The 27,254-nt window shown below is 47.5% G+C and overlaps 1 protein-coding gene across 1 annotated transcript; it reads left to right on the plus strand.

The window, feature by feature from the left end:
* The first annotated feature begins 11,568 nt into the window (after window positions 1-11,568).
* On the plus strand, window positions 11,569-15,893 carry LOC115499937 (spermatogenesis-associated protein 31E1-like). The gene is given in 2 exon segments (XM_030294219.1): window positions 11,569-15,508; window positions 15,511-15,893. Coding segments are annotated over 2 exon segments (4,323 nt in total).
* The last annotated feature ends 11,361 nt before the right edge of the window (window positions 15,894-27,254 follow it).

The following is a 27,254-nucleotide window of genomic DNA, read 5'->3' on the forward strand; positions in this document are numbered from 1 at the left end:
ATGTGTTCATGTCTGTGAATACACGATAGTTTCCTACCTTTGGATGGTATTACAAAATTAGAACATAAATTTCTTAAAGGGACTTCTTTTCTGATTGCTCTAAAGATGAACACTTCACACTAGAGTTCTGAGAAATTCAGGGAACTGCGCTTCTGATATTTTCATATGCTTTAAAAAGAAGTACTCTAATAAAACTAACTCAAAGATTTTTAAAAATTCAAGTTCACCTAATTTATGTAAATCTTTGGCAAACAGGACTAGTTTGATATTGTTGGTTGAATAAAAATGGCTACGTTTTCAGTGTCATACGTTTTTATTCTATTTGTACGTATTTCTCCTAAACTTACAAAGGTTTCCTGATTAGGGGCACCTGGGTGGCTCAGTCAGTTGAGTTTCCAACTCTTGATTTCAGCTCAGGTCATCAGGCTTTGCAGAGAGCATGGAGCCTCCTGAAATTCTCTGAAATTCTCTCTCTCTCTCTCTCTCTCTCTCTCTCTCTCTCTCTCTCTCTCTCTCTCCCCCTCCCTCCCCACCCCCCCATTCCTCTATTCTGCTCACACTGTCTAAAATAAAATAACAACAATAATAATAATAAATAATTTTAAAACAACAAAAAAATAAAGTTTTCTGGGTTAAATAAACCAGCATTGTAGCTACCAGATGCTTCAGATTATTAAAAATGTGCGTTTGTGTTTAACCAAATTGAACCATTCTTCCGACCAAACTTATTTCAACAGTACTTACGATTCGTAGTATGAAAATAGTTTCCAATCTCTTTAGATAACTTAAAACCTTAAACTTATGCTAAACTGAGCTGATAGTATCCTGTGGAAGGGTGCCTGGGTGGCTCAGGTGGTTAAGAGTCTGACTCTTGATTTAGGCTCAGGTCATGATCTCGCAATTCATGAGATAGAACCCCACATCGGGTTCTATCCCCACATCTGCACTGACGGTGTGGAGCCTGGGATTCTCTCTCTCTCCCTCTCTCTCAGCCCCTCCCCTGTTCCCCTCTCTCTCTTGGAAGAAAGAAATAAAACTTTTTAAAAAATAGTATTCTTTGGGTACCCAAGTCACTTATAAACAAGATAAAATACTGAAAATTAATTACTAATTTTTGTCTCTTCATTTTTACATGGTACAGGGAGGCTACAGTCTCTTGACTTACCGTAACATTTTATATTAGCATTTCTCTTTTTCACCTATGGCACCCCTCTTTTCAGATACCTGATCTCCAGGTCTCTAAAACAACCGATCTGAGAACTGAGGTCAAGAGATGCACCATCAGGGCGCCTGCGGGGGGGGGGGGGGGGGCGCAGCCAGTTGAGCGTCTGACTTCGGCTCAGGTCATGATCTCGTGGTCCATGAGTTCGAGCCCCATGTCAGGCTCTGTGCTGACAGCTCAGAGCCAGGAGTCTGCTTCAGATTCTGTGTCCCTCTCTTGCTCTGCCCCTCCCTTACTCATGCTCTGTCTCTCTCTCTCTCTCTCAAGAATAAATAAAATATTTTAAAATTTTTTTTAAAGAGAGAGAGAGAGATGCACCATCAATTTATTTAAGAAACAATTTCATAATTAAGCAGTTATACTTCAAGAACATTTTGAACTCCTACTATCTGGGGGGATAACTTCAGAACACTAGCAAAGATGCAGAAAAATGCACACAATTCCCTGTACAAAGTTCCCAATTTCTCCTAATATTTCTGTTTTAGTTCCTAACTTATGGTATAATTTATAATTCCTTCCTTATAGTTTTTGAGGTTGGCCTTGAGTTTACAACACATATTTTTAAGTAATCTAAAGCCACCTTGAAATAACATTACACCACTTCACGTGTAGTGCAGGGACCTTATAACAGAGTGTTGCCAGTTCTTTCCCCTCCTCCCTGGGACATCCTTGTCATTCGTTTCACTGATCTAGATTCTGTAACTACATTACACATTGTTAGTATTGTCACTTTAAACAGTTATCTTTCAGAAATCAATTAAGAATCACAAAACTCAAGGATTCCATTTTACCTTCACTCCTTCCTTCCTGGAAGCACCTCCTTTATGTAGATCCAACTTTCTAATCTTTATCAGTTTGGTCATGTTTAATGTTTGTGATAATGTTGGTGCCAGAGGTTTCAAATGCCTCTAGTGTTCTTGTTTTTGTCTCCCCTCTTGACTTTGGGCTTTCCTAAGTACTCTTCTTCAGAGAGAATCTTTGTCTTCCTGTTCTTTTGGCTATAATTCACTCTTACTAGATTGGTGTCATGGTAGACTGTTGGTGTCATAGTAGGCTTTGGTGTCATGGTAGGTTGTTGGTGTCATGGTAGACTGTTGGTGTCATGGTGGACTGTTGGTATCATGGCAGGTTGTTAGTGTCATGGCAGGTTGTTGGTGTCATGGCAGGTTGTTGGTGTCATGGTAGACTGTTGGTGTCATGGTAGGTTGTTGGTGTCATGGCAGGTTGTTGGTGTCATGGTAGACTGTTGGTGTCATGGCAGGTTGTTGGTGTCATGGCAGGTTGTTGGTGTTATGGTAGACTGTTGGTGTCATGGCAGGTTGTTGGTGTCATGGCAGGTTGTTGGTGTCATGGTAGGTTGTTGGTGTCATGGTAGGTTGTTGGTGCCATGGTAGACTTTCAGGGAGAGAAAGCATTCTAGAACTTGCCAGGGAGTCCCAGTCTATAGTGGGCCTCTGTCTGGGGCTGTGATCTTCACAGATTTTTGTGACTCTGCTGCAGGGACATATCTCTCTGCCTGTGGCCCCTGCTCCTTTCCATAACTGCAGCATTCCCTATCTATTTCTTGAAGCTCTATCACCTGTCGATGTCTTTTACCCACCCACCTCCCTACATGAGAAAGGAAGGATGCAGGAGGCTGAAGTGGGGGATTATTTAGTCCCTAACTAGGATAAGATTTCAGAATTGCACTCTGGCCAAGTTCTTTCTCCTGGAGAGTATCCTTCTGCTCTATAGAAAGCTCTGCTCATGTTTCCAAACAATTCCTGTCTCCCACCACCTCCTCCTTGCATTCAGCCCCCTCCAGAGCCACCAGGGCATCTCACTCTTCACCATGAGAGCCTATAAGAGTCCTGATGGAGAAGCCCCAAGACTGTGGCCTCCAGGATTTTCTCATTCTCAATGAGTCACACAGCCTCCAGCGATTTGTCAGAATTATCATTTAAGTCTTCCTACCAGTACAGGGCTACAGTGGTGCCTGCCACAGATCTCAGGAAGCAGCAAGCAGGTCTCAGTTCCTAGCTTTCTGCCTGTGCCTGTCTCTCCAGCCTTGCGGGTAGCAATTAGCCTTGAAGCCTTGGTTCTCTGATGAGTCCGAGAAAAGCTATTGATTTCCAACCTGTCCAGAATTTTCTTATTGTAAGGATAAAAGCGATGACTTCTAGAAGTTGCTTCCGTTAATATTAACATCTCATATAACCATGGTACATCTGTAATACTAAGAAATCAACATTGGTACTATACTGTTAACTAAATTACAGATTTTATTCAGATTTCACCAGTTTTTCAACTAATGTCCTTTTTCTCTCCCAGAATCCAAATAAGGATAACGCATAGAATTTCGTTATGTATCAGCTTAGTCATCCTTAATCGGTGATACTCTCACAGCCTTTCCTTGTTTTTCATGACTTTTTCCGTTTGAAGTTCTCTCCCTTAGATTATTCTGATACTTTCTATTGATTAGACTGAGGTTATGGTTTGGACGAAGTATAGCACGAAGGTGAGAACCCCCAAGGGGTACATGACGTCAACATGACTAACCACCGGGGGTGTTAGCTTGATCGTGGGTTTTGGTGGTGCCCGCCAGACTTCTCCTCTGTAAAGCTACATTTTCTTTTCTCAAAAGTATCTATCAGTTAGAAGCCAATCACTAAATCCAGTGCACACTCAAGAGGAAGGGAGTTAAGTTCTTCTTCTTTGAGTCAGGAATATTTGCATTTGTATTATTAATTTTTCTGTTATTTATTTTTATGGTCAATAATTTATATTTATATGGATGCATGGACATTTATTTTATTCTTTGAGATATGACCCAGGATTTGTGTTTTATTTTAACAAATAAAAATTTGTTAAGAATTTTCTAGTTTAACCTTTGTTTGAGCTTATAGCTTATTCAGTCTGCGTCTGTCCTAAGTAATGCTGAGCTCTTATTTCTTCCCATGGGTGCCCGTCACTTTTTAGATTTCATGTTGCTTGTTTTTCTGTAATCTCAGTTCTCTGATGAGCTTGCAAAAAGTAATTAATTTCCAGCAATGCTCTTGCCAGCTCTCTATGTCTCTGAAGTCATTTGCTAGACTGATATCTGTCAAAAACACCTTTCCATTTATCCATAAAAATGTCCAGAAAAATCTCTGATAAATCATGATCCAAGAGCTCATATGAGAATAATGGGTGTATAATTACAATATAATTTCTGACTCATTGGTTCTGTGTGCTTTGAAATGTTTTGATCCAGGCTGGTGCCATTAAAGAAGATAAAAATAGAGAGATTACTTCTTAGCGTCACTTCAGTTCTCTCCCTCTGCCTCCATCCCATTTCTGCCTCACTCACAAAACCTATTACACACACGGACCATGACTCTTGGCTTGTTTTACATCTGCACTATCAATCATGCTCTTTGGCCTTACAGCAATATGCTCACTCCCTACTTTGTCCTCAGTGGAGAATATAGTAAATTACCAAAAACAGAAAGCTCACATTACTCCCATAAAGTGTAGTTAACAAGCAGGGGGAATGTTCATGCAACACCCTCATCAATCAGCCCCATGCCAAGGCATAACAGTAAATATCAATGGCAAAAAAATAAAGGCTTTTAAACTGGGCACACTCCCAGGATCTTAGGAATAAAGGCAACATGCATTTAGGACTCAAGAGAGGTGGAAAGGTTGAAACAGGTCAGGAAGAGTAAAACTAACACTATCTCATAGATATGAACAACAACCTTAGGAAAAACCCATTACATAATACACCTGATAAATGCTGATGAATTAGCATGGAAATGTACTGTCTTGTACGATTGAAAAATACTGTAAAAATGTTGGGGCGCCTGGGTGGCTCGGGTGGCTAAGCATCCAACTCTTGATTTCACCTTAGATCGTGATCTCAGAGGTCGTGGGTTTGAGTCCCATGTCAGACTCTACACTGACAGCATGGAGTCTGCTTGGAATTCTCAGTCTCCCTCCCTCTCTCTCTCTCTCTTTCAAAAATAAACTTTTCATTTTATTTTATCTTATTATATTTTCTTTCTTTTTTTAATTTACATCCAACTTAGCATATAGTGCAACAATGATTTCAGGAGTAGATTCTTTCATGCCCCTTAACCATTTAGCCCATCCCCCCCTCCCACAAAGCCCTCCAGTAACACTCTGTTCTCCACATTTAAGAGTCTCTTACGTTTTGTCCCCCTCCCTGTTTTTATATTATTTTTGCTTCCCTTCTCTTATATTCAGCTGCTTTGTATCTTAAAGTCCTCATATGAGTGAAGTCAACAAACATTTTTTTTTTTTAAAGACACTATAAAAATGTATTCTGGGAAGGGATCCAATATGGCAGCAAAGAAAGACCCTAAACTGATCTCCTCCTACAGACACACCAAATCTACAGCTATGTATGGGTAATTTCTCTGTGAAAAAGATGTGAAATCTAGATGAACTGCTTCCCCACAACAAAGGATAAAAGAATCTCGAGACATGTAGGAGAGGCAGAGACAGAGGTCTTCACAAAAAAAACTCAACCCCCAGTGTCCCAACACACGATAGGGAGGGATCTCACCAGTCTAGTGCTTCTTCTGGAAGAGTGAGGGGTTGGTGCCTGACATCAGGCACCCCAACCCTTGTGATCTGCAGCGGAGAGATGAACTCCCAAAGATGCCTGGCTTAGAAAACCATGGAGGCTGCCATCCCAGGAACCCAAGTGCTACAGGAAACAGAGATTCTCCTTTTAAATGGCTTCTGTTCGGTCTCACTCACCGGGGGAGCCGGCTCAAAAGCACCAACTTTAAAAGCGCCTAGACTGACGTCAAAGTCTCTGAGACCCTTGCTCACCTGAGGGTATCTGCCGGAGGGGCAGGGGAGAGTCAGGGGCCTCTCTGGAGGCTCTGGCAGACACTGTGGGCTTTCCACCTACTCTGCTGGCACAGGTGGGCACACCTGTGCCTGACTAGGGCTAGTTCGCTCCCTGACTAGGGCAGGCTAGCAGGACGAGTCGTGGCATCTTCCTGCCCCCAGCCTGGGACCTGGGACAGGGCAATCTCTTGCAGCATTGCTGGAAGCCGTGAGTGCATGCATTCAAGGCATTTTCCTGTTCTCTTTCTGAAGCCAGAGAGCGTGCTTTGCCCCCTACACATACCAGCTGCCTTGCTAAAGCCGGTAGGCATGTGCAAACCACACAAGAGATGCCCCTTGTTTGCGTGGCCCTGGTGGCCAAGGGAGTCAGCACTGCTAGGCTCCAGGGGACCATAACAATTGGAAAGACACTCCTTGGCAGGTCAACTGCCCCAGGGCACTGCACAGACGACAGAAACACACCCCCAGTCTTCCTGTGAAAAAGACCGATTTACTTACCCTTCAACCTGAGGGACAAGCTTCAGGTTTCTCAGACTCCCAGGGAATAGAAGCGGGGAGACACCATCCCTGGGCACCCCACTGACCTCACTATAGCTCTGCCAAACATCCCAGAAAGGACCTTAAACATTTATCTAGGGCCCTGATGTTTTAAACTGTTTTAAACACCTCCAGGTTCCCCAATCTGGAGTCCAGCTGGGCTTATGATTGTGGCCCTACAGGACTATAAATATATTCACACTTTAAAAGCTTCTGCCTGAGGGTCTGGCTTCCAATCAGCCTGAAACTAAGGGTTAAATTAGATTCCTCTCCTTGGAACATTGCCAGATCTTGGCACCCCCTCAACAGTGGCAGCATATCAAAATAAATCTGCCTGTTTAGACAATGACAAAAGGTAGGAAACAACCAAGAACTAGGACAAGGGTGAGCGAGAAAATTCATCTTTACACGTGGCAACTCCTTCAAGACTGAAAAGTTGTTGTTTTGCCAAATATAGGGAAACACAGAAAGTCCAGCAAAACGAGGAAACGGAGAAATATGTTCCAAATAACAGAAGAAGATAAAACTTCAGAAAAACCTTAACGATACGGAGATAAGTAATCTACATGTAATGACTCCAATTTCATAAAGATGCTCATCGAACCTAGGAGAAGAATGCATGAACACAGTGGGTACTTCAACAGAAATAGGAAGTGTGAGAAGGTACCAACTAGAAGTCACAGAGTTGAAGAATACAATAATTAAACTGAAAAGTACACTACAGAGGTTCAACAGTAGACTGGATGAAAGAGAAAATAGGGTCTGAGAGCTGGAAGACAAAGCATTAAAATTCACCCAGCTAGCGTGGCAGAAAGAGAAATGAATTTAAAATAGTAAAGATAACTGGGCACCTGGGTGGCTCAGTTGGTTAAGCATCTGACTTTGGCTCAGGTCATGATCTTGCAGTTCATGAGTTTGAGCCCTGCTTGGGGCTCTGTGCTGACATCTCGGAGTCTGGAGCCTGCTTTGGATTCTGTGTCTCCCTCTCTCTCTGCCTCTCCCCTGCTCATGTTCTGTTTCTCTCTCTCTCTCTCTCTCTCTCTCGCTCTCTCAAAAATAAACAAACATTAAAAATATATACATTAAAGATAACTTAAGAAACCTATGGGACAACATCAAGCAAAATAATGTTCAAATTAAAGGGGGTCCCAAAAGGAGAAGAGAGAGAGAAAGGTGCAAAAAACTCATTTGAAGAAATCACGGCTGAAAACTTTCCTAACCTGGAGAAGAAAACACACATCCAGGTCCAGGAACCACAGGGAGTTTCAAATATAAAAAAAGAGACCAACAGCAAGACACATTATAATTAGAATGTCAAAAGTTAGAAAGAATATAAAAAGCAGCAAAAAAAAAAATTGTTTGTACACCGGGGAAACCCCATTACACAGCACAAATTCTGTAGGCCAGAAGAGAGTAGCATGACATATTCAAAGTGCAGAAAGAAAAAAATCTTCCAACCAAGAATACTCTACCCAACAAGGTTATTATTCAGAATTAATAGGGAGATTTAGAGTTTTCCAAATAAGCAACAATAAAGGAGTTCATTACCACTGAACTGGCCTTACAAGAGATGTTTAAGGGACTTTTATTTAAACTGAAAAGTAATGGCATAGTTAATAACAAGAAAATATGTTAAATTCTTAACAGAAAAGATAATATATAGTATATACACAGCAAAGATAGTGAATAAATTACTTATAAAGCTAGTATGAATGTTAAAAGACAAAAATAGTAAAATTAACAAGAACTACAATACTTATTTAAGAGATCCATAAAATAAAAAGAGGTAAATGTGACATCAAAAGCATTAAACGTGTGGGGAAAGAAGTAAAAATGCAGATCTTTAAAATATGTTCACATTTAAGTTAGTGGCAACATAAAACAGATGATTATATACATAAGGTGTTATATGTGACGCTCATAGTAACCACAGGAAAGTAACTGTAGTAAATATATAAAAGAAAATGAGAAGGGAATCTAAGTGTAGCACTAAAGAAAGACATCATATCATAAGGGAAGAGAGAAAAAGAAAAAGAGAGAAAGAACAGAGCAGAAGTACAGAAAGAGTCAGGAAAAAGCAAAATGGCAATAGTACATACCTGTCAACAATTACTTTGATGTAAACGCACCAAATTCTCCAATCAAAAGACATAGAGTGGCAGAATAAATTAAAAAACAACAACAACAACAACAAACAGGACTCATCTACACACTGCCTATAAAAGAGTCACTTCAAAAGAGGTTAGAGTGGGAAAGAGCCAAAGCATAAGAGACTCTTAAAAACTGAGAACAAACTGAGGGTTGATGGGGGGTGGGAGGGAGGGGAGGGTGGGTGATGGGTATTGAGGAGGGCACCTGTTGGGATGAGCACTGGGTGTTGTATGGAAACCAATGTGACAATAAATTTCATATATTGGAAAAAAAAAGAGTCACTTCAGAAACAAGGACACACAGAGACTAAATGTGAAATGGAAAGAATAGAAAAAGATGTTCCACACAAATGGAAGTGAAAAGAAAACCAGTGTGTCTGTTCTCTTATCAGACAAAATAGACTTTAAAAGAAAGACTATATTTTAAAAGAAAACAAGGAAAGGCATTACATAATGATAAAAGGCACAATCCAACCAGAAGACATAACACAAATATGAGGGCACCTGGGTGGATCAAACATCAGACAGCTCAGGTCCCGATCTCACGGGTTGTGAGATCGAGCCCCACATCGGGCTCTGTGCTGACAGCGTGGAGCCTGCTTGGGATTCTTTCTCTCCCTCTCTTTGCCCCTCCCTGCTCTCTCTCTCAAAATAAATAAATAAAATTGAGAAAAAACATTTTTTAAAAACACAAATACGTATCGACATACCTCAGGAGCACCAAAATGTATAAAACACATATTTACAGACCTAAAGAGGGAAAGGGACAGTGATACAATAATTACACTATACAATACAGGACTGATACAATACAGGACTTTAATACGTCATTTACACCAATGGATAGGTCATCCACACAGAAGGTCAGTAAGAAAACATCGACCTTAAATGACCCATATGTATTGGGATGAACAGATAAAGATGTCATGCACACACACACATGCACACGTGCATACACACACACACTAGAATACTACTCAGCCATAAAAAAATAATGAAATCTTGCCATTTGCGACAACATGGATAGACCTAGGGAGTATTCTGCTCAATGAAATAAGCCAGACAAGTACCACGATTTCACTTATATGTGGAATCAAAAACCAAAACAAACAAACAAAACAAAACAAAACTCAGACTCATAGATGCAAAGAAGAGATTGGTGCCTATCAAGGGGAGGAGTGTGGAAGCTGGGGGGAGATGAGGAGCTACAGGGCTGGGGTGGGGGGGAGGGGCTGTGGTCCAGCCTGCTCTTCTTCTGTCCCCTCCCCCTCCCTCAGGGGCCCTTTGTGACCAGGCCACGGCTCTGTGATGTGAGCCTAGGGCTCTTGTCCCCAAGTACAAGCTCAGCGCTCAGTTGCGCGAGGACAGTAGTGGGATCAGGAACTAACGCTTCGAGTAAGGAGATGGAGAATATTCTCTTCGCTCTGAGAAGCATTAGCGCTGGTTGGCTGAGCTCCAGCCTCCCCTCCTGGACAACCGAGACCATCTTCTGCTTCCTGTGTGGACTGTCGTTCTTCCTCCTGTTGATCTCCTGCTTCCAGACGGATCCAACATCCTCAGCACCACGAAGGAAACGCAGAAGCAGCAGAAAGGTAAGGAACCTTGGCCCGGACCCAGCAGAGAGGAGGATTCCGTCTTCTTTTCTATTAACGTTTCCACTTTTCTGAGTCACTGGGGAGACTCCCGAGCTGGGAAAGAGCAGAACGGGTGTTCTCGGGGAAGAAGAGAGCACCATCCTCCCAGGCCAGGCCAGGCCAGGCAGGGGTTAGAGGGGCAGGAGGGCTTCTCCCGGGAGATCTCGGGCCAGGAGGCCGGGTGTGGCAGAGGGCTCCAGGGCCACGGCCCCAACACAGTGACCGGAGGACTGGAGGCCCAGAGCTCCATCTCCGGGGGAGGACTGGAGGCCCAGAGCTCCATCTCCGGGGGAGGACAGGCTGCTGGGCACCGGGCCGGCAGCCACCTTCCCGGGGCAGGTGTCTCAGGAGAGCTGCCTTGGTTGGGGCCGATCGAGGGCGGCACCGAGCCTGGGAGGCCCCGAGCAGAGGCGGCAGCCGGGCTCGGGGTCTCGGGAAGCGAGGTGCTTCCTCAAGGCGCTGAGATGCACCCGCAGGTCTGGGAACGTTTCTCGAGCAGACGAACAGGGACGGAGAGATTTCTCGCATCGAAAATCCGCGCGTCCATTCTTCAAAGTAGAAAAACGGAGAACAGTTTTGTCCACTTTGCAAATGAGGAACAGGAAAGAAAGCCACCCCCCCCACCCCCGCCCCATGAGTTGAATGTAGGAAGTCGCGCTGTTCTTGAACACAGAGCACCTGCAGCCAGAGAGGCGAGAGAGACTGGGGGTCCCGTCCCCCCAACCCCGTGTTCTCTCGTCTCTGCAGCAGGTGGCGCCACGGCGAAGGAGCACCAGAGGCAAGAACAGCGAGATCCTGAAAGGTAAGGGGCCGCCGCGGAGCCCTGCGCCCCTGGCGAGTGTCCCTCCTGCTCCGAGCGCCCAGCCCCGCCGTCTCCGGGACACCCGCGTCCGTCCCTCAGGAAACAGAGCCCCGGGAGGCTCCCGGGACGGAGGGCGGAACCCCGAGGCCTCCCAGATTCTGGGCCGGAACCAGCCCGAGGGGCCGGACACGGGTGTCGCCCGGCAGGGGCCTGGGACCTCCAGCTCCAGCTGTGGCCAAGTTGTGGAACTTTGCTCCGGTTCCTCGGGGAGGCGACCCGGCCCTTTCTCCCCCCACAAGGTCACGAGTGGGGAAGCTCTCCATAAAGGACCACCACCGTGGGTCTTGTTGCCACCGTGAGACCACGTGGCCTCGGACACCGATGTTCGGGGCTCCCGAGTCTACTCCCCCAAAGGTGTCCCCTAAAGGGACACTGCACCCGCCTCCCGTAAGACCCCCGGGCCCCCGCCTTCGGCTCTGTGACCGGGTCTCCCGCCTCCAGCTTACAGAAACTGCCTGCAGGAGCTGGAAGGGGTTCGGGACCTGGTTTCCCTTCTGCAGAGGTAAAGAATCTTGCCCCTTCTCTCCCGGGTGGGCCTCTCAGAGCCTCCGGTGGGACCCCAGGGCTGCAGGGGGCAGGGGGAGCCCTGGGGACAGAGATCGGATAGGGCCCCAGGGGGAGGGACGGCGGGAGCGCTGTGAAGTGGGTGCGGGGGCCCGGAGGGCGGTGATGGCCATGCCCGGCCCTGTCTGCTCCCGGCTGCAGCGCGTGCCTCGTGTCTCCCGCAGCCACTTGGGGCGGCTCTCTGACCAGGGAGGCCTTCAGCAGCTCTTGGGGCAAGAAGCCCCTGGGGCCAAGGGCAAAGCAGCACCTGCCGGAGCCCATCAGCCCCGCGGGGCGCCTGTGAGAGATGCCGCGCCCGCCAGGGCCCCGCCGGCGTCCCCCACTCTCAGCCAACACCCTCCACGCCTGGCCTCCATCCTACCAGTAGGACCTCAAGAAGACCAATCTAACTTAAAGAGAACCCCAGCAGACACAGTCAGAGAGAGCTCACCTCCAGGCAATTCCCATTTGGCACCTCTCGTTCCAGCCGTCTCAGGCCTTGGCCATGCAAGCTACCCCATCTTGTCCTTGTCCTGGTGGTGGGAAAGCACCAAGTCCTGGTTCTTCCCCATCTGGGCACAGCGCGAGTGCCACCAACAACACCTGACCTGCCACCCAAAAGAGGCCTTGTCCTGGGGTGGCCCTTCCAAAAGGCAGATAGAGACTCGTAACCCCTCATTTGTCAACCCGGACGTCCAGAAACTGCTGGAGATACTCATCACCAAAAGGGCAGAACAGAAGATTTGGAAGGAGAAAGAAAGGGATGGGTCAGTTGTGAAGCAGTTGGACTCAGACAACCCCTTGAACTTTGGGGGGACTTTGTGGAAGTTGCTGGGTGCTGAGCAGGACACCACAACCCCACGATCCTTCTGGCACCGGAAAAACAAACTCGAGAAGCTGCCCAGTCCTCGGCGGCTGTCATTCCCCAAGGTCTTGGAGGGCAACTCACAGCAGAAATGCAGCCAGCTCTTCTGGGGTCTCCCCTCTCTGCACAGTGAGTCCCTCAAGTCCCCTGCCTTGGCCTCTAGTTCTCAGCTACACGTTCCCTCTGTTTTGTTCAATGTTATCTCTAATTGCTTGCCAATTCTAATTCAGCAGCAAATATCTTCACAGTTTCCCCCTGCCCCACCCTTGCCCTGCCGTGGGATCCAGCCCCAACCCTCCACGCCAACCGTGTCCCAGCCCCAGGCCCACCTTGCACCCTCTGTCCCAATCAGACCTCCTTCTCCTCCACCCCAGATGAGGACCTATGGGATATCTGGCCCTCCATCCCAGAAGAAGACCCCATCTTTTATTCCAACTGAAATTCAACCTCGGGAACAGCCCTTGTTGCAAAAGCAACCAGAAGGGGAAAGGACGTTACCCTTAGTGCTGAAAATATCTCCCAAATTCTTAAGCAGTATCCCTCCTAAGCTTCTCCAGGACAGCCAGGCCTCTGAGGTCCACGAGTCAGTTTCCATCTTTCACAGGGATTTTGTCATCTGTGATATCCAGAAGCAAAACCTTCAAAGGAGGCTTAGCAAGGATAAACACCAGGGCAGTCTGGCCCACAGGGTCCAAGTGTCTCTGGACCCGATGTGGCCTCAGGGTGAATTCCCAAGGGTGAGTCAGGCACAGGACAAGCAGGGGCTCTCAAGGTCCTTTGCATCTAAATCCAAAAGCAGCCAGGCCACACAGAGGACCAGGTCCAGACACCCTAGAAGTTCCCGTAGGAAGGGCCGAGCAAGGTTTCAACTAAAGGACAACTTTGGTATGGGTCTACAGCGATGTCTGAGAAGGATCCCAACAGATCTCTCCAGGGTCTCAGCCAACTTCCCAGTGAAGGTTCCAGGAACTAGCTCTGAGAAGGAGTTAGAAAGATACTTGATGAGGACCTTGAAGAGGGACTCAGGAAAATACTTGACTAGGACCCCAGATAAGAAACGTGTAGAAAAAACCTTGAAAGTTCATTTGCGCAAGAAATTGGGACAGATCAGCGAGGGTTTGATCCCCGTGAGTGTACGTCGATCCTGGCTTGTGGCCAACCATATTTTGCCCAAGTGCCACACTCACACGGAAATCAGAAATTCAGCACCCTTGAAGGGTCGGAAACCCTGCGTAAACACCTCCCATGAGCTGTCTTTCCTTAATTCGCTCACTCAACAGATGCTGGAAGCACACATCATAAGGTTTCGGGTGAAGCATAAGTGGGGCCCACCCCTCCAAGCCTTTGAGTCCATAAATCTCAAGCCATATGAAGCTCAACCCTTGCCCTTTCCCCGGTCCCCGTCTCCCTGCTTGGCCACCTGTGTATCTGGGGCCCACTCAAAAGCCAAGTTCTACAAGTTCCTGGGAAAACCTCCTCAGCCCTATCCGGGAGAAAAGGGGATAGCAGACGAGTCTCTTCCCACCTCAGGGAGTTCCCTGCCTGCCCCCTCACCCCCATCTGAGGAAATCCAGAAATCCCTGGAAGGGACCTCACCAGGTGACAGCCATGAGCCCTCGGAGGCCCCTTTACCTGGACAGGAGGGCAGCTCACCTTCTCCGACCTTCACACTCAGCCTCATAAACAGAACCCCTCAGAGTGAGACAGTTATGGGGGCCAAGAAAGGCAATCTGGAGCCAAGTCTAAGTTCAGAAATAGCCAGGAATGAGCTAAGGGCAAAAAGGGGGGCTCAGGCTTCACGAGAGAATGTAGCAATACTGGAGATGAAGTCCAGGTCCCAATCTTCAGGAGCTGAAGAGGCCAGGGAGACGATGGAGGCTGAGAAGGCCCCTGCTTGGAAAGTCATCTTAGGACCCAGGGTGCTGGCCAACAGTCAAACCAGTTATGTGGCTCGGAGGAGATTGGGGTCTCCAGGGACTAGTAAAAGCCCCTCACCACCTACAGAGTTGGTTGCCCAAGAGCCAAAGGAACCAATCCTTAAAACAAAGGTGGCTATTAAGTTTGGGCTCCAAGAGAAGGAAGAGTCAGAGGGCCAGCCTCAAGGCTGTGCCACTGGTGTACTTCTTCAAGGTTCTCCCCGTAACATCGCCCTTCAAGACTTTGCCACCGGCATTCTTGTCCAAGACCGTGACACCGGTGCGCTCCTGCAAGACTCTCACACTGATGTTTTCCTTGCTGAAGACATCTTGAAGTCACCCTCCGGTTCCCAGGGTCAATATTCCAGCAGGGACACACCAGCTTCCCTGGTGCCAGAAACTGACCTGATATCCAGCCGACCAAGCAGCCAGGGGCAGCAGGAGCCCAGTATACCAAAAGCCGATGAGCCACGTAAGAGCCAGAGCAAGATGACTGCCTCCACCGGTGAGAGAAAAGACCAGAAGAGTCCCAAACTAGAAGGGAATGAAAAAGGGTTTGTAGAACTGAGGGCTTCCCAAGCCAGTAGGCTGAGCCACCCTCCCCAGGTTACAGGAACAGGGGACAGCCTTGGGAGCAAATGCCTCCAGCCCGTGCCAGAAAAGGGACAGATTTTTCCAGAAAGCCACTTTAGAAAAAAGATGAGGTACTTTCTGCATTATCTTCATCTCAATAAAAAAGGCAAAGGACTGGAAGATCCCCTTCAAAAAGGCAATCCTGCATCAGCCACTGTCCAGGGCCGAGGACCAGTAAGAAGCAGATCGGTGGGGGGCGGCAAAGCTGTTGAAACTCAGACGATTGTGACAACTGTGGGACAGATCCTGGTGCAGAAACTGGGACTCCACCAAGGACTTCATGCCTCAGAGGTAAATCAGCACAAAGAACTCCAGGGCCCAGTGGGTTCCCCTACCCAGACCAGAGGAGGGAGATGAGAGAGACGGCCTCCAATCACCAGGCCACCCCCAAGTCCCACAGCTGTCCTAACAAGAGCCAACGAACCAGAGACAGGGATGGCAGGCCAACCTTCCCACCGAGGGAGCCAGGGTTCCCAAGCGGGCCCTGCCACCATAAGCCGATGGTGGCAGGAGCCTCAGATCACGTCCACCGTCACCCAGTATGCAGTCTTCAAAAATGTGGCTCATCCCATCAAGCAGCGGGTGCTTCTCACGCCTTTCCTGGTAGGAAAGCTTTTCTTCAAGAAAAAATTGAGTATATGCAGAGAAAGCCTGTTTTTTCTCAGGGTAGCACATCCTCTATGTGCTAATGGCTTCTTCCCACCACAATTTTTATTTTCCCAAAATATATGTTGTTTTTTAATTTTTCTCATGAGAGGAGCTGGCCTCTGTCTGTGCCCCGCGGGGCGGGGGGGAGGATCCGGGCATGCGCTCCCCCAGTGCCTGCTTTGGTTCCCAGGAATGGAGCCCTGGGAGGAGGGTGGCCACGTGGTATACTCCAGACCCCCTCCCTCACACACCTTCCGTTACCATAACGAAAGAGGAACACAACCCAGAAGACCCCACCCCGGGATCTGGCTCCGCCCTTCCCGTCCTGCTGTCTCTCTACCTTGACCTTGGGTGGCTGTAGGGGGGGTCTGCAGGGGCAGAAACCCCTGGGCTCCGGGGCACCTGGAAGACAGCGTCAGGCGTCAGAGCCGGAGCCGAGTTTGGAGGCCAGGTTGGACCTGACGGCAGCGGTGGGAGGAATCCTGCCCCCCCTCCCCACCGACCCCTCGCCTGCCCCGGGACCCCTGATGGGGCTGGGGTGCAGATCGGCCGGGAGCCGCCCTCGGCTCCGCGTCACCCCCCTGCTTTCTCACACTCTGGACCAGCGCGGGACGAGGACGTGCTCCCGGCCCGGGGAGCGAGCGGGTGGGGGGCGCAGAGGCCGCGAGGGACCGCGCGGCGCGCCCTGCCCCGGGGTGCAGTGACCCAGGAGCCCGCGGTGCCCACTGCCACCTGCAGGCCCCCAAGGAGAGGAGTCTTTCCTGCGGTTCACCCCCAAGGCCCCCCCCCCGCCCCCCGCTGCGGCCGCGGAGCCCGGGTGGGGGGGGTGGGTAAGGGAGGCCGCCGGGGCCCCTCCGCAGACGGCCAGGCTGGCACAGGAGGCCCGGCCGGGCAGGTGCCCTTCTGCGCAGTCTGGGGGTCTCGGGCGGACTGGGACTTAACGAATGGCCCAAGGCCCCGGGACGGGTGGGGGTCAGGGTGGGGGTACTCACTGGCGTGGTGCGGAGTCCACCCCAGGAGGGACCCTGAAGACCGCAGCAGGGGTGGCCCTGCCCCCACGCGGGTCAGGACCCCGCAGGTGGGCCTGGAACCCGGTGCAGGGGCAGCGGGCACAGCTTCTCTCCGGGGAAGCAGTGGGGGGCCAGCAATGACAGTGCGGCCAGGACCTGGGGGGAGGGGGCCCAGCGGTGACAGTGCGGCCAGGACCTGGGGGGAGGGGGCCCAGCGGTGACAGTGAGGCCAGGACCTGGGGGGAGGGGGCCCAGCGGTGACAGTGAGGCCAGGACCTGGGGGGAGGGGACCCAGCGGTGACAGTGCGGCCAGGACCTGGGGGGAGGGGGCCCAGCGGTGACAGTGCGGCCAGGACCTGGGGGGGGGGGCCCAGCGGTGACAGTGAGGCCAGGACCTGGGGGGAGGGGCCCAGCGGTGACTGTGAGGCCAGACCTGGGGGGAGGGACCCAGCGGTGACAGTGCGGCCAGGACCTGGGGGGAGGGGGCCCAGCGGTGGCAGTGCGGCCAGGACCTGGGGGGGGTCCCAGCGGTGGCAGTGCGGCCAGGGCCTGGGGGGAGGGGGCCCAGCGGTGACAGTGAGGCCAGGACCTGGGGGGAGGGGGCCCAGCGGTGGCAGTGCGGCCAGGGCCTGGGGGGAGGGGGCCCAGCGGTGGCAGTGCGGCCAGGGCCTGGGGGGAGGGGGCCCAGCGGTGGCAGTGCGGCCAGGGCCTGGGGGTCGGGGGGAGGGGAGACCAGGACAGAGAGCACCCGGGTCCTCGGGAGCTCAGGACAGGGTGACCTGGAGCAGGGTCCCTGAGTCTGGCTGCTCCCGGGTCCTCTCGGCGGCACCGAGAGGTGGACGCGGCCCCCACAGGCCCCTCCGGAGAAGGGCCACGGGCAGGATGCCGAGGCGGCAGCAGGAGACAGGAAGGAGCAAGTCCCCTGTGCCCTCCTCCCGCCGGTGGTGCAGTTAGGCGGGAAAGGGACGCCCCGCACTGTGAGACCCCCACAGAGATCTCTGACAGAGACCCCACACACAGACCTCCACAGAGACCTCCCACAGAGACCCACACCAAGAGCTTACACAGAGACCTCTGACGGAGACCCACGCAGATCTCTCAGAGAGCCCTGACCTAGGCCACTATCCAGGGACAAAGACCTCCTGCCCAGATCTTACACAGAGACCTCTCAAAGAGACCTCCCACAGAAACACCTCAGAGATCCCAGATCTTACCACAGAGACCACACGGTCCGCACAAAGGCCCCCCCAGTGCCCCACAGACAGACCTTGAACAGCGGCCTCACCCCCATCCTTACAAGGCCGAGGGGCCACTCAGTGACAGGCCCTCTGAGTGGATCCGAAGGCACTTAGCAAGTTGGGTGTAGGGAGGAGTATCAGCAGCCTCCCCAGAGAAAACGCTGGCGTATTTTTTTATCCTAAGAAAAAGCCTTGGATTCCCCACGTAGACCCACCAACTCCCTTCCTTCGCCGATTTTCATTAGCCTGAGCTCTGACCCACAGTTTGAAGAATCACAAACTGAAGAGGAGCAAATGTCTGCCAGCGCCTAACGAGGGAAGGTATCTTATTTGTCCGTTTTTAGTCACTGTTTAGTCAAACGGCATCAGGGGTCACTTTTTTGTTTTGTTAGGGACAAGTCCCCGCACTGCAAATGACTTCTTCACCCTGGAAACCCCCTAGGGAGGCCTAAGGCAACTGGGATACAGGGTGGTGTAAGAGAGCAAAGAGGCGTCTGACTCCTGCCGTACAGATAGTGAGTGCACTGTTTGTGTTAGGTTTGTGAGGTTGGCTTTATTTTATTTTATTTTATTTTATTTTATTTTATTTTATTTTATTTTTTAACGTTTATTTATTTTTGGGACAGAGAGAGACAGAGCATGAACGGGCGAGGGGCAGAGAGAGAGGGAGACACAGAATCTGAAACAGGCTCCAGGATCTGAGCGGTCAGCAAAGAGCCCGACGCGGGGCTCGAACTCACGGACCGCGAGATCATGACCTGAGCCGAAGTCGACCGCTCAACCGGCTGAGCCACCCAGGCGCCCCGAGGTTGGCTTTATTTTAAAACTAAACAATCCACAATATCAAACACATAAAGCTGTTTGACAAATGAGACAGAGTTTTGGCAATATTTCTATCCTATCCTCTGGCTTGTTTATATTTATTGTTAATGATACGAGATACTTCTACTTTTTTCTTTGTGTTCTTTTTATGGGGCGCCTGGGTGGCTCAGCCAGTTAAGTGTCTGACTTCAGCTCAGGCCATGATCTCATGGTGTGTGGGTTCGAGCCCCGCGTCGGGCTCTGTGCTGACAGCTCAGAGCCTGGAGCCTGCTTGGAATTCTGTGTCTCCCTCCCTCTCTGCCCCTCCCCTGCTCATGCTCTGTCTTTCCCTTTCAAAAATAAACATTTAAAATAAAATAAGGCTTGGGGCGCCTGGGTGGCTCAGTCAGTTGAGCATCCGACTTTGGTTCAGGTCATGATCTCACAGCTTGTGAGTTTAAGCCCCATGTCGGGCTCTGTGCTGACAGCTCAGAGCCTGGAGCCTGCTTTGGATTCTGTGTCTCCCTCTGTCTCTGCCCCTAACCCACTCGCATCTTGTCTCTGTCTCTCTCAAAAATAAATAAACATTTAAAAAAAATTAAAAAAATAAAATAAAATAAAATAAAATAAAATAAAATAAAATAAGGCATACTAATATCCTTAGATGGTATCATGTGTATCTCCAGAATATGAAAAAAGAAAAAAAAGTCCTAATGCTCAGCTAAGATACCTTAAACTTCTGGACTATTTTAGAAGGACTCATTGTATATATTCTAAGGAATGCACATTTTCCAAGACTCGGGAGGTCAGGCTCTGTTTTACATTATCGGGTTCCAACAAAGACACGTTGCTTAAAATAATTTTGAAATCTTAGAAAATATTTCACTTAACTGGTGCTTTAAATATACATTATGTCAATTAAATTACTGATGAATTGATATTTTAAAATCTGTTCAAAAAAGTATTCGTTTAATCAGCATTTCTATTATAATAATAAAGGTCTCACCATCTACCTAATATTTTATAAATCGAAAGACTCCATATTTCTAACTGGTCATAAGAATCCTGTTGCCCTTGACATGGTAAGATCTAGATAAACAGATGTCAAGTATATGGTTGTGTCTCAGGTCACCCATTGGGGTGACAATGTCACAATCCTTTCTCAGAAGAGAGGGATGAGCTGGTGTGAGCTCTGTGGCTGTCTGTATTTTTTAATTAAGAAAAAAAATCCTCAGGCAATAAAATATTTTATGAAATCACAGCTATTAATGCTTTGAAATTGGCTCCCTTGGTGATACTTTCTCATGTTATTGAATCACAGAACTCTGGAAGGTGGCCAGGGATGCCCTCTAATGTCCAATCAATAGTATTTAATAACTAGAATATCCCATCATTTCCCTATAGATGCCCACACCCACCATATTCCGCAATCATAAAAATGATACTTTCTCTTTGGAAGTTTAAGCTATTTCTAACCCACATTTTTAATTAGAATAAAACGAAATTGTGGTAAGAGGCATAAAATAACATAACTTCCCACAAAACAGATGAGGATTTAGGAAATGTTACCATCTTTCATAGGAAAACACAATTGCCTCACCCCATCCCGATAACAAGAAATGTGGGTGACATGGCTTTTTGCTCTGAGCATTTTTATGCGTGTGCTTTAGCTGGCCTGTGGGTTGGATGCATTGCTTTTTTTTTTTTTAAGATTCGTGGGACAGAATATGTTTGCAGAAGTGACAAATAGTATATGTGTCCTGTACATTACCTCCTATGGCCATTCCTCGCCCCCTAGGAGCAGAATGGAGCATAAGGAAGGACAAGCAGAACTGCGGATATAAATATTTTCTGGAAAATGATTCCATTACCTCCAACCTTTCTCAGTGGAAGAAAAGATGGAGGTCTGAGGTAGGAAGCTGAGATACCCTTCCCTCACAAATAAGTACGTACTTACAGGCTATTAAAACTGGAAGGCTCACCACTAGGCTGTTTGCTGGAAGGACGTGCAGAGAGCAGATCGAGAAGGACAGGCGAGTTCAGGGTCAGTTGGTCATGGCCAGGACACCAGTTACAGAATTTGCCCGTAATTTAAGTAGGAAACAGAATTTGGCCAAAGCAGGACTGGGAACAGCACCCTCCCTCCTTACTCCGAGGTGACACCGCTCCCCACCACCACCTCGCCCCGTCACCCCCTCATTGGCTGAGGCTTACTGGAGACGTCAGATGCAGAAGTGGGTAAGGAGAGAAGTAAATGGAACAAAAAGGGAACAGGAGAAGGGGGGAGATGAAGAACCATTACCTAATAATATAATAATAATAGTAATAATGTCCTCCTCCCTAGCCCAGTCACATAATTAACAAATGGGGACCCCAAGGCACGGAGAGACTCCCCAAACCACATGCACATTCGGTTTCCACATGTGACTCTAATCAAATGCTGCTTCTACTATGGGACAGCATCGGTGTGGAAGGATCCCTTTCCTAAGTTGGCCAGATGATATCCCTACACGAAATCATTTCCACCCCCACCACGTTAGGGTACGTACCACTCTTTCAGAAAGAAAAAGAAGATTCACTTCTCCATTTAGATCACAAAATATCTCAGAGAGAAGAAACCTCTCTTGCCATCGGTCAGTTGTTTTGGGTTTGTTTTTTTTTTAAGTTTATTTATTTTTTTGAGAGAGAGAACATGCATGAGCGAGGGAGGGGCGGAGAGAGAGGGAGAGAGACAATCCCAAACGGGCCCCACTTGCTATCAAGGGTCGGACGCTTAACCGACTGAGCCACCCAGGCACCTCTTGACAGTAGATTTTTTCCTCACACCTCCTACCGAGACATTTGGTGGTTTCCATGGTGTGTGTCCTCTCTCGCCGCAATGAGTAATAAACCCAACTTGACCTGGATAAAACTTGCTCACAGGGGTGTTCCTGGACACGGATGTTGGAATGATCTCATCTTAACCAACTGACTCGGCCTCCCTAGAACACCCCCATTCTTCAGTCCTCTCTCCAAACACACTCACTCCAGAACGTTCCTCTGCTTCCTCAGCTAAGTCAATCGCCACATGTAGTGTTCTCCAGACCCCCTCGCACTACCTTCTGTGACAGCCACCTCGTATCTTCGCAGGTTTCTGACAAGTGCACCGAAACTCCTTGCAGGCGGAGTGGGGAGTGATGAGTCTGACCGCATTCCCAGTACTTAATCTAGTGCCTAATTAATTAAAGTTTGCTAATTAATAAGAACGTGAATTAAAGCTTTCTCATCTACCTTATGTACAAATCACAACAGTGTAATCACATCTTTAAAAAGGTTTCCAACTCAAGTAGCCAAAATGTTTCGAGAAGAATCGGTAAGATAAAATAGCATCAACGATTGAAATATAATGATGCAAAGAAAATTCAAAATTAATGAATCTAAGTCTTTCATTTCATTTTTTAATATCTATCTGTTTATTTTGAGAGAGAGTGCATGAGCGAGGGAAGGGCAGAGAGAGAAGGAGAGAGAAAGTTCCAAGAAGGCTTTGTCCTGTCAGTGCAGAGCCTGTCACGGGGCTCGATCCCACAAACAGTGAGATCATGACCTGAGCCAAACTCCAGAGTTGGATGCTCACTCACTGAGCCACCCAGGTGCCCCTAAGTCCTTTATTTTAAATGTCAAATATGGATACCCTTGTAGCTTTTGAAATTAATCACAAATTTAAGTGTTTGCAGAATATAATTTAAAAAGCAATTTTACCTCGAGGTATTGTTTCTATTATGACAAAAAATTCATTTAAAAAGCTATTACCAAAGAATATATTTAAAATCATTTAAATATGTAACTTGCAACAGCTACATATACTGTAAACCTACTATTCTAAAAATAAGAAACAATTATCTCTTGTTTACTTTAACATTTAATGTGACAAAAAGTCTGGAGAACCATTGGTTTCTTAACAAACACAGGTAAAAGGTGGTAGTGAAAAAAAACACCACACGCATTTTTTTTCTTTGTTGAAATTAGTTTTGAATTATTGAAAATGTTTCAAGACATCATTTGAAAGATGTATAAGAGAAAAAGTAGGAAAAATATGTCTTCTTATTCCCTAACAATTTCACTTTAAATTACAAATATACAGAGGGTACAGACTTTCAGTTATTAGATGAAAAGTTCTAGAGATTTAATGTGCAATATGGTGATTATAGTTAATAAGAATGTATTGCAGGGGTGCCTGAGTGGCTTTAAGCGTCCGACTTCGGCTCAGGTCATGATCTCACAGTTCATGGGTTCAAGCCCCACATCGGGCTCTGTGCTGACAGCTCAGAGCCTGGAGCCTGCTTCAGATTCTGTGTCTCCCTCTCTTTCTGCCCCTTCCCCACTCATGTGCAGGCCCTCTCTCTCTCTCTCTCTCTCTCTCTCAAAAATATATAAACATTAAAAAAAAATAAGAATGTCTTGTATATTGAAATTTGCTGGGAGAGTAGATCTCAAGTGTTCTCACCGCAAAGAAAAGCTAATGATGTCAGGTGATGGATATATTAATTAGCTTAAACTGTGGTATGATTTTCTGGTTTCACTTCACAAAATGATTGCAAACTCATTTACGTTATGTGGGTAAATGAAAACATCGCATTGTACAACCTAATATATACAATTTTTATTTGTCTATCATACCTCAATAAAGCTGTAAGAAAAAAATACATATATATATATATACACACACATACGCACACACACATATACCTATATATATATATACCTATATATATACGTGCGTGTTTTAGCACCCTTAAATTTGTATTACCTATTCCAGTTTTTGCTGCCAAACGCTGTTTTCATTATTCTATATAAAATGGCGCACTAGGGTTGATCAGCAGATTCAAAGCCCAAGTAACTATTCTCTCTTTCTCTAGAAGTTTCTGCTAGGTCAACCTGTCTGTCCTTGGGTTTGGAGAATTCCCTCCCAGCTCCCACACCAACACTAACACTGTCCCCAGCTCACTCCTGACCCTCTGGTTCTACCTCGAATGCTCAAAAAGTTTCATGAGTATTAAGAGGTTTTTCCTCGGGGAGATACTGGATGACTCTACTATTGACCAAATATGGGTTTATAATGAATGATCAGTCTGTGTGATTCGTCTATAAACCTAGAAGGACAAAACAAGTACTTTTCCCTTTTTCTCAGAATAACTAAAGGTACACACAAAGCTATTATTGAAAGTAAAACTTCAGGGGTTCCTGGGGGGCTCAGTCGGTTAAGCCTCCGACTCTGGTCTCAGCTCAGGTCATGATCTCACGGTTTGTGAATTTGAGCCCCACGTCAGGCTCCACACTGACAGTGCAGCGCCTGCTTGGGATTCTCTCTCTCTCCCTCTCTCTCTGCCCCTCTCCCACTCACGCTTTCTCTCTCTCTCTCTGTCTCAAAATAAATACACTTTAAAAAAAAGAAAATTTCATTAAAAGGTACTCATAAAAAAAGAAATGAGAGCTCTTTGCCTGTCCTTGCATCCAAAAGTCTTTCTCCTGAGTTTGAATAGTTTTATAATATTACATTTTATATCTAAGCTTGTGATCCATTTTGAGTTAATAGTGTGAACGGGGTGAAGTCTGGGTTGAGATTTTTTTTGGCCTCTGGATGTCCATTTTCTCCAGTATCATTTGTTTAAAAGACGAGCTTTCTTCTTTCAGAAAAAAATTATCAGAGACTATGTTTAGTGAGTGGGGAAAACAATGTAAAACTGAAAGTGAAGATTTTTATTGTCTTTGTGTAAAAAAATGCTTTGAGATATCCCCATGTATAGGGGCGCCTGCGTGGCTCAGCCGGTTAAGCATCCAACTTTGGCTCGGGTCATGATGTCACAGTTCGTGAGTTCAAGCCCCGAGACAGGCTCTGTGCTGACAGCTCAGCTCGCTTGTTCTCTCTCTCCTCTCAGAAATAAGCATTGAAGGGATGCCTGGGTGGCTCAGTTCAGTTAAGCGTCCAACTTCAGCTCGGGTCATGACCTCGTGGTTCGTGGGTTTGAGCCCCACGTCGGGCTCTGTGCTGACGGCACAGAGCCTGGAGCCTGCTTTGGATTCTGTGTCTCCCTCTCTCTCTATCCCTCCTCACTCACAGTCTCTCTCTCTCTCTCTCTCTCTCTCTCTCTCAAAAATAAACATTAAAAAAAATTTTTTAATAAGCATTAAAAAAAAAATTTAAGATATTCCCACTTACAAACAATTTATGAAGAGAGTTACATGAAGCAATAAACGAATGTGAAATTGAATCATGTTCACAATTAACCCAGCAAGTTTGAGAGAAAAGACTTCACTAATCGCATCCGTTGCTATGAGACCATCACAACTTCCCGGGTTTATTGGTCAACCTGAGAGACAACTTGATCTCACACGGCCCCAGCTTACCTGGCTGAACGCCACCTGCATAGCCTCAAATGACCTAGTTCTGAAACTCATCTAGATCTCCAGCAAAGGAAATATAAAGGCCTATGTATTCATTTTCTGGTACATAACGCATCACCACAAACTTGCTGGCCTCAAACAATACCCACTTTTTTTTTTTAATTTTTTTTTCAACATTTTTTATTTATTTTTGGGACAGAGAGAGACAGAGCATGAACGGGGGAGGGGCAGAGAGAGAGGGAGACACAGAATCGGAAACAGGCTCCAGGCTCTGAGCCATCAGCCCAGAGCCCCGACGCGGGGCTCGAACTCACAGACCGCGAGATCGTGACCTGGCTGAAGTCGGACGCTTAACTGACTGCGCCACCCAGGCGCCCCACAATACCCACTTATTAATACAGTTTCCAATATGGCTGGATTCTCTGTTCTGAGTATCACAAGGCTGAAAGGAAGGTGTTAGCCAGCAGATTCCTTGCCTGGAGGCCCTAAGGAGAAATCCGTGTCTAGGCTCGTTCAGGTTATCCGAGTTGCGTTCCTTACAGTTATAGGACTGAGGTCCCTTCTTCGCCGTCTGTCATTCTGGGTCCTCACTCAGCATCCGAAGGTCACCCACACTCCTTCTCACGTGTCTTCCTCTATCTTCAAACCAACAATGATGTGTCAAATCCTCGGTGCTTTAAATCTATCTGACCTTTTCATCTATTACCAGCCAAACAAACCCTGTGTGTAAAGAGCTCACCTGATTTGGTCAGGCCCACCTGGATTATCTCTATGTTTTAGGGTCAACTGACTCAGAGTTCTAGTTACATCTGCAAAAGTCTCTTCACAGTAGTAGCTAGATTAGTGTTTCACTGGATAATCGGAGGACAGGAATCTTAGAGGATTGTGTTCAGAGTCACTTCACCCACAACCTACATCCATCAGTCTGGGATGTAGGTACACATGTGGGCACTTCTGGGAATTCCCAGGAAGGTCTCGTACTTGGTGATAAAACATTTTAGTCAGTTATGCATATTAAAATGTCAATCTTTTAGATTTTCCTGGGGTCTGCAGCGACCCCCAGGTCATCCACAGTCAACAAGTTCCATAAACTTCCGTGGCGGGGGGGGGGGGGGGGGGGGGAGGATAGTACCGCCCTCACCTGGTATGCCTGAAAATTACATCAGTGGCAAAGCAGGAGACTCTCTGAGGGGTCCCTCAATGACAGGTGGGGTAGAGGACACGGTCTTCTTTCCCTCTTTTGTACACAAGCTTCGGTTAACCATCTGACTCTTGGTTTTGGCTCAGGTCATGATCTCACAGTCCATCAGTTTGTGAGTTCAAGCGCCCCGTGTCGGGCTCCATGCTGACCATGCAGAACCTGCTTGGGATTCTCTCTCTCGTTCTCTTTCTGCCCCTCCCCTGCTTTCTCTCTCATCTCAAAATAAATAAACTTTAAACAAATTTAAAGAAGTGTCAAAATTTCAGGGCTTTTGAAATTTTTTTATTTTACTTGTAACACTCTGTCCCTTCCTCCATGGGGCTCAGGCATCAGTTAATGAAATTGGTCCAGGTAGTGGATCTAGTTAGCAGAAACTACAGAGGACTGGATTGGGACCAGACCTCTCCTAGGATGTCACAGCTTGGTCTCACTTTAACTCACGATCAGTAACTTCACGAGTGTCCTCGTTGCCCAACAATCCTAATATATTTCTTCTGTTTACTCTTCCTTGTTCCTAAATTATTTTATATTTCGTACTTTCTCTTTCTGAAAACCTCCAAAATCTCTTTCCCAGTGCCCACTCTTAGCTGAGGACTTGCTTCCCATGGGATTGAAAAAAATAGAAGCAATCAAAAGACGCTTTCCCTATATCCCCTACATCTGCATTTTGCCTTCCTTCCGGACACAGTGGGCTCGCTATCTTGCCCCTTTCAGAGACCAAACCCTCCACTTGGCACCAGAATCTAACTACCCCCCACCCAGATTCAAGGA

This window comes from Lynx canadensis, chromosome D4 (assembly GCF_007474595.2).
Source record: "Lynx canadensis isolate LIC74 chromosome D4, mLynCan4.pri.v2, whole genome shotgun sequence".
NCBI classification, from domain to species: Eukaryota; Metazoa; Chordata; class Mammalia; order Carnivora; family Felidae; genus Lynx; species Lynx canadensis.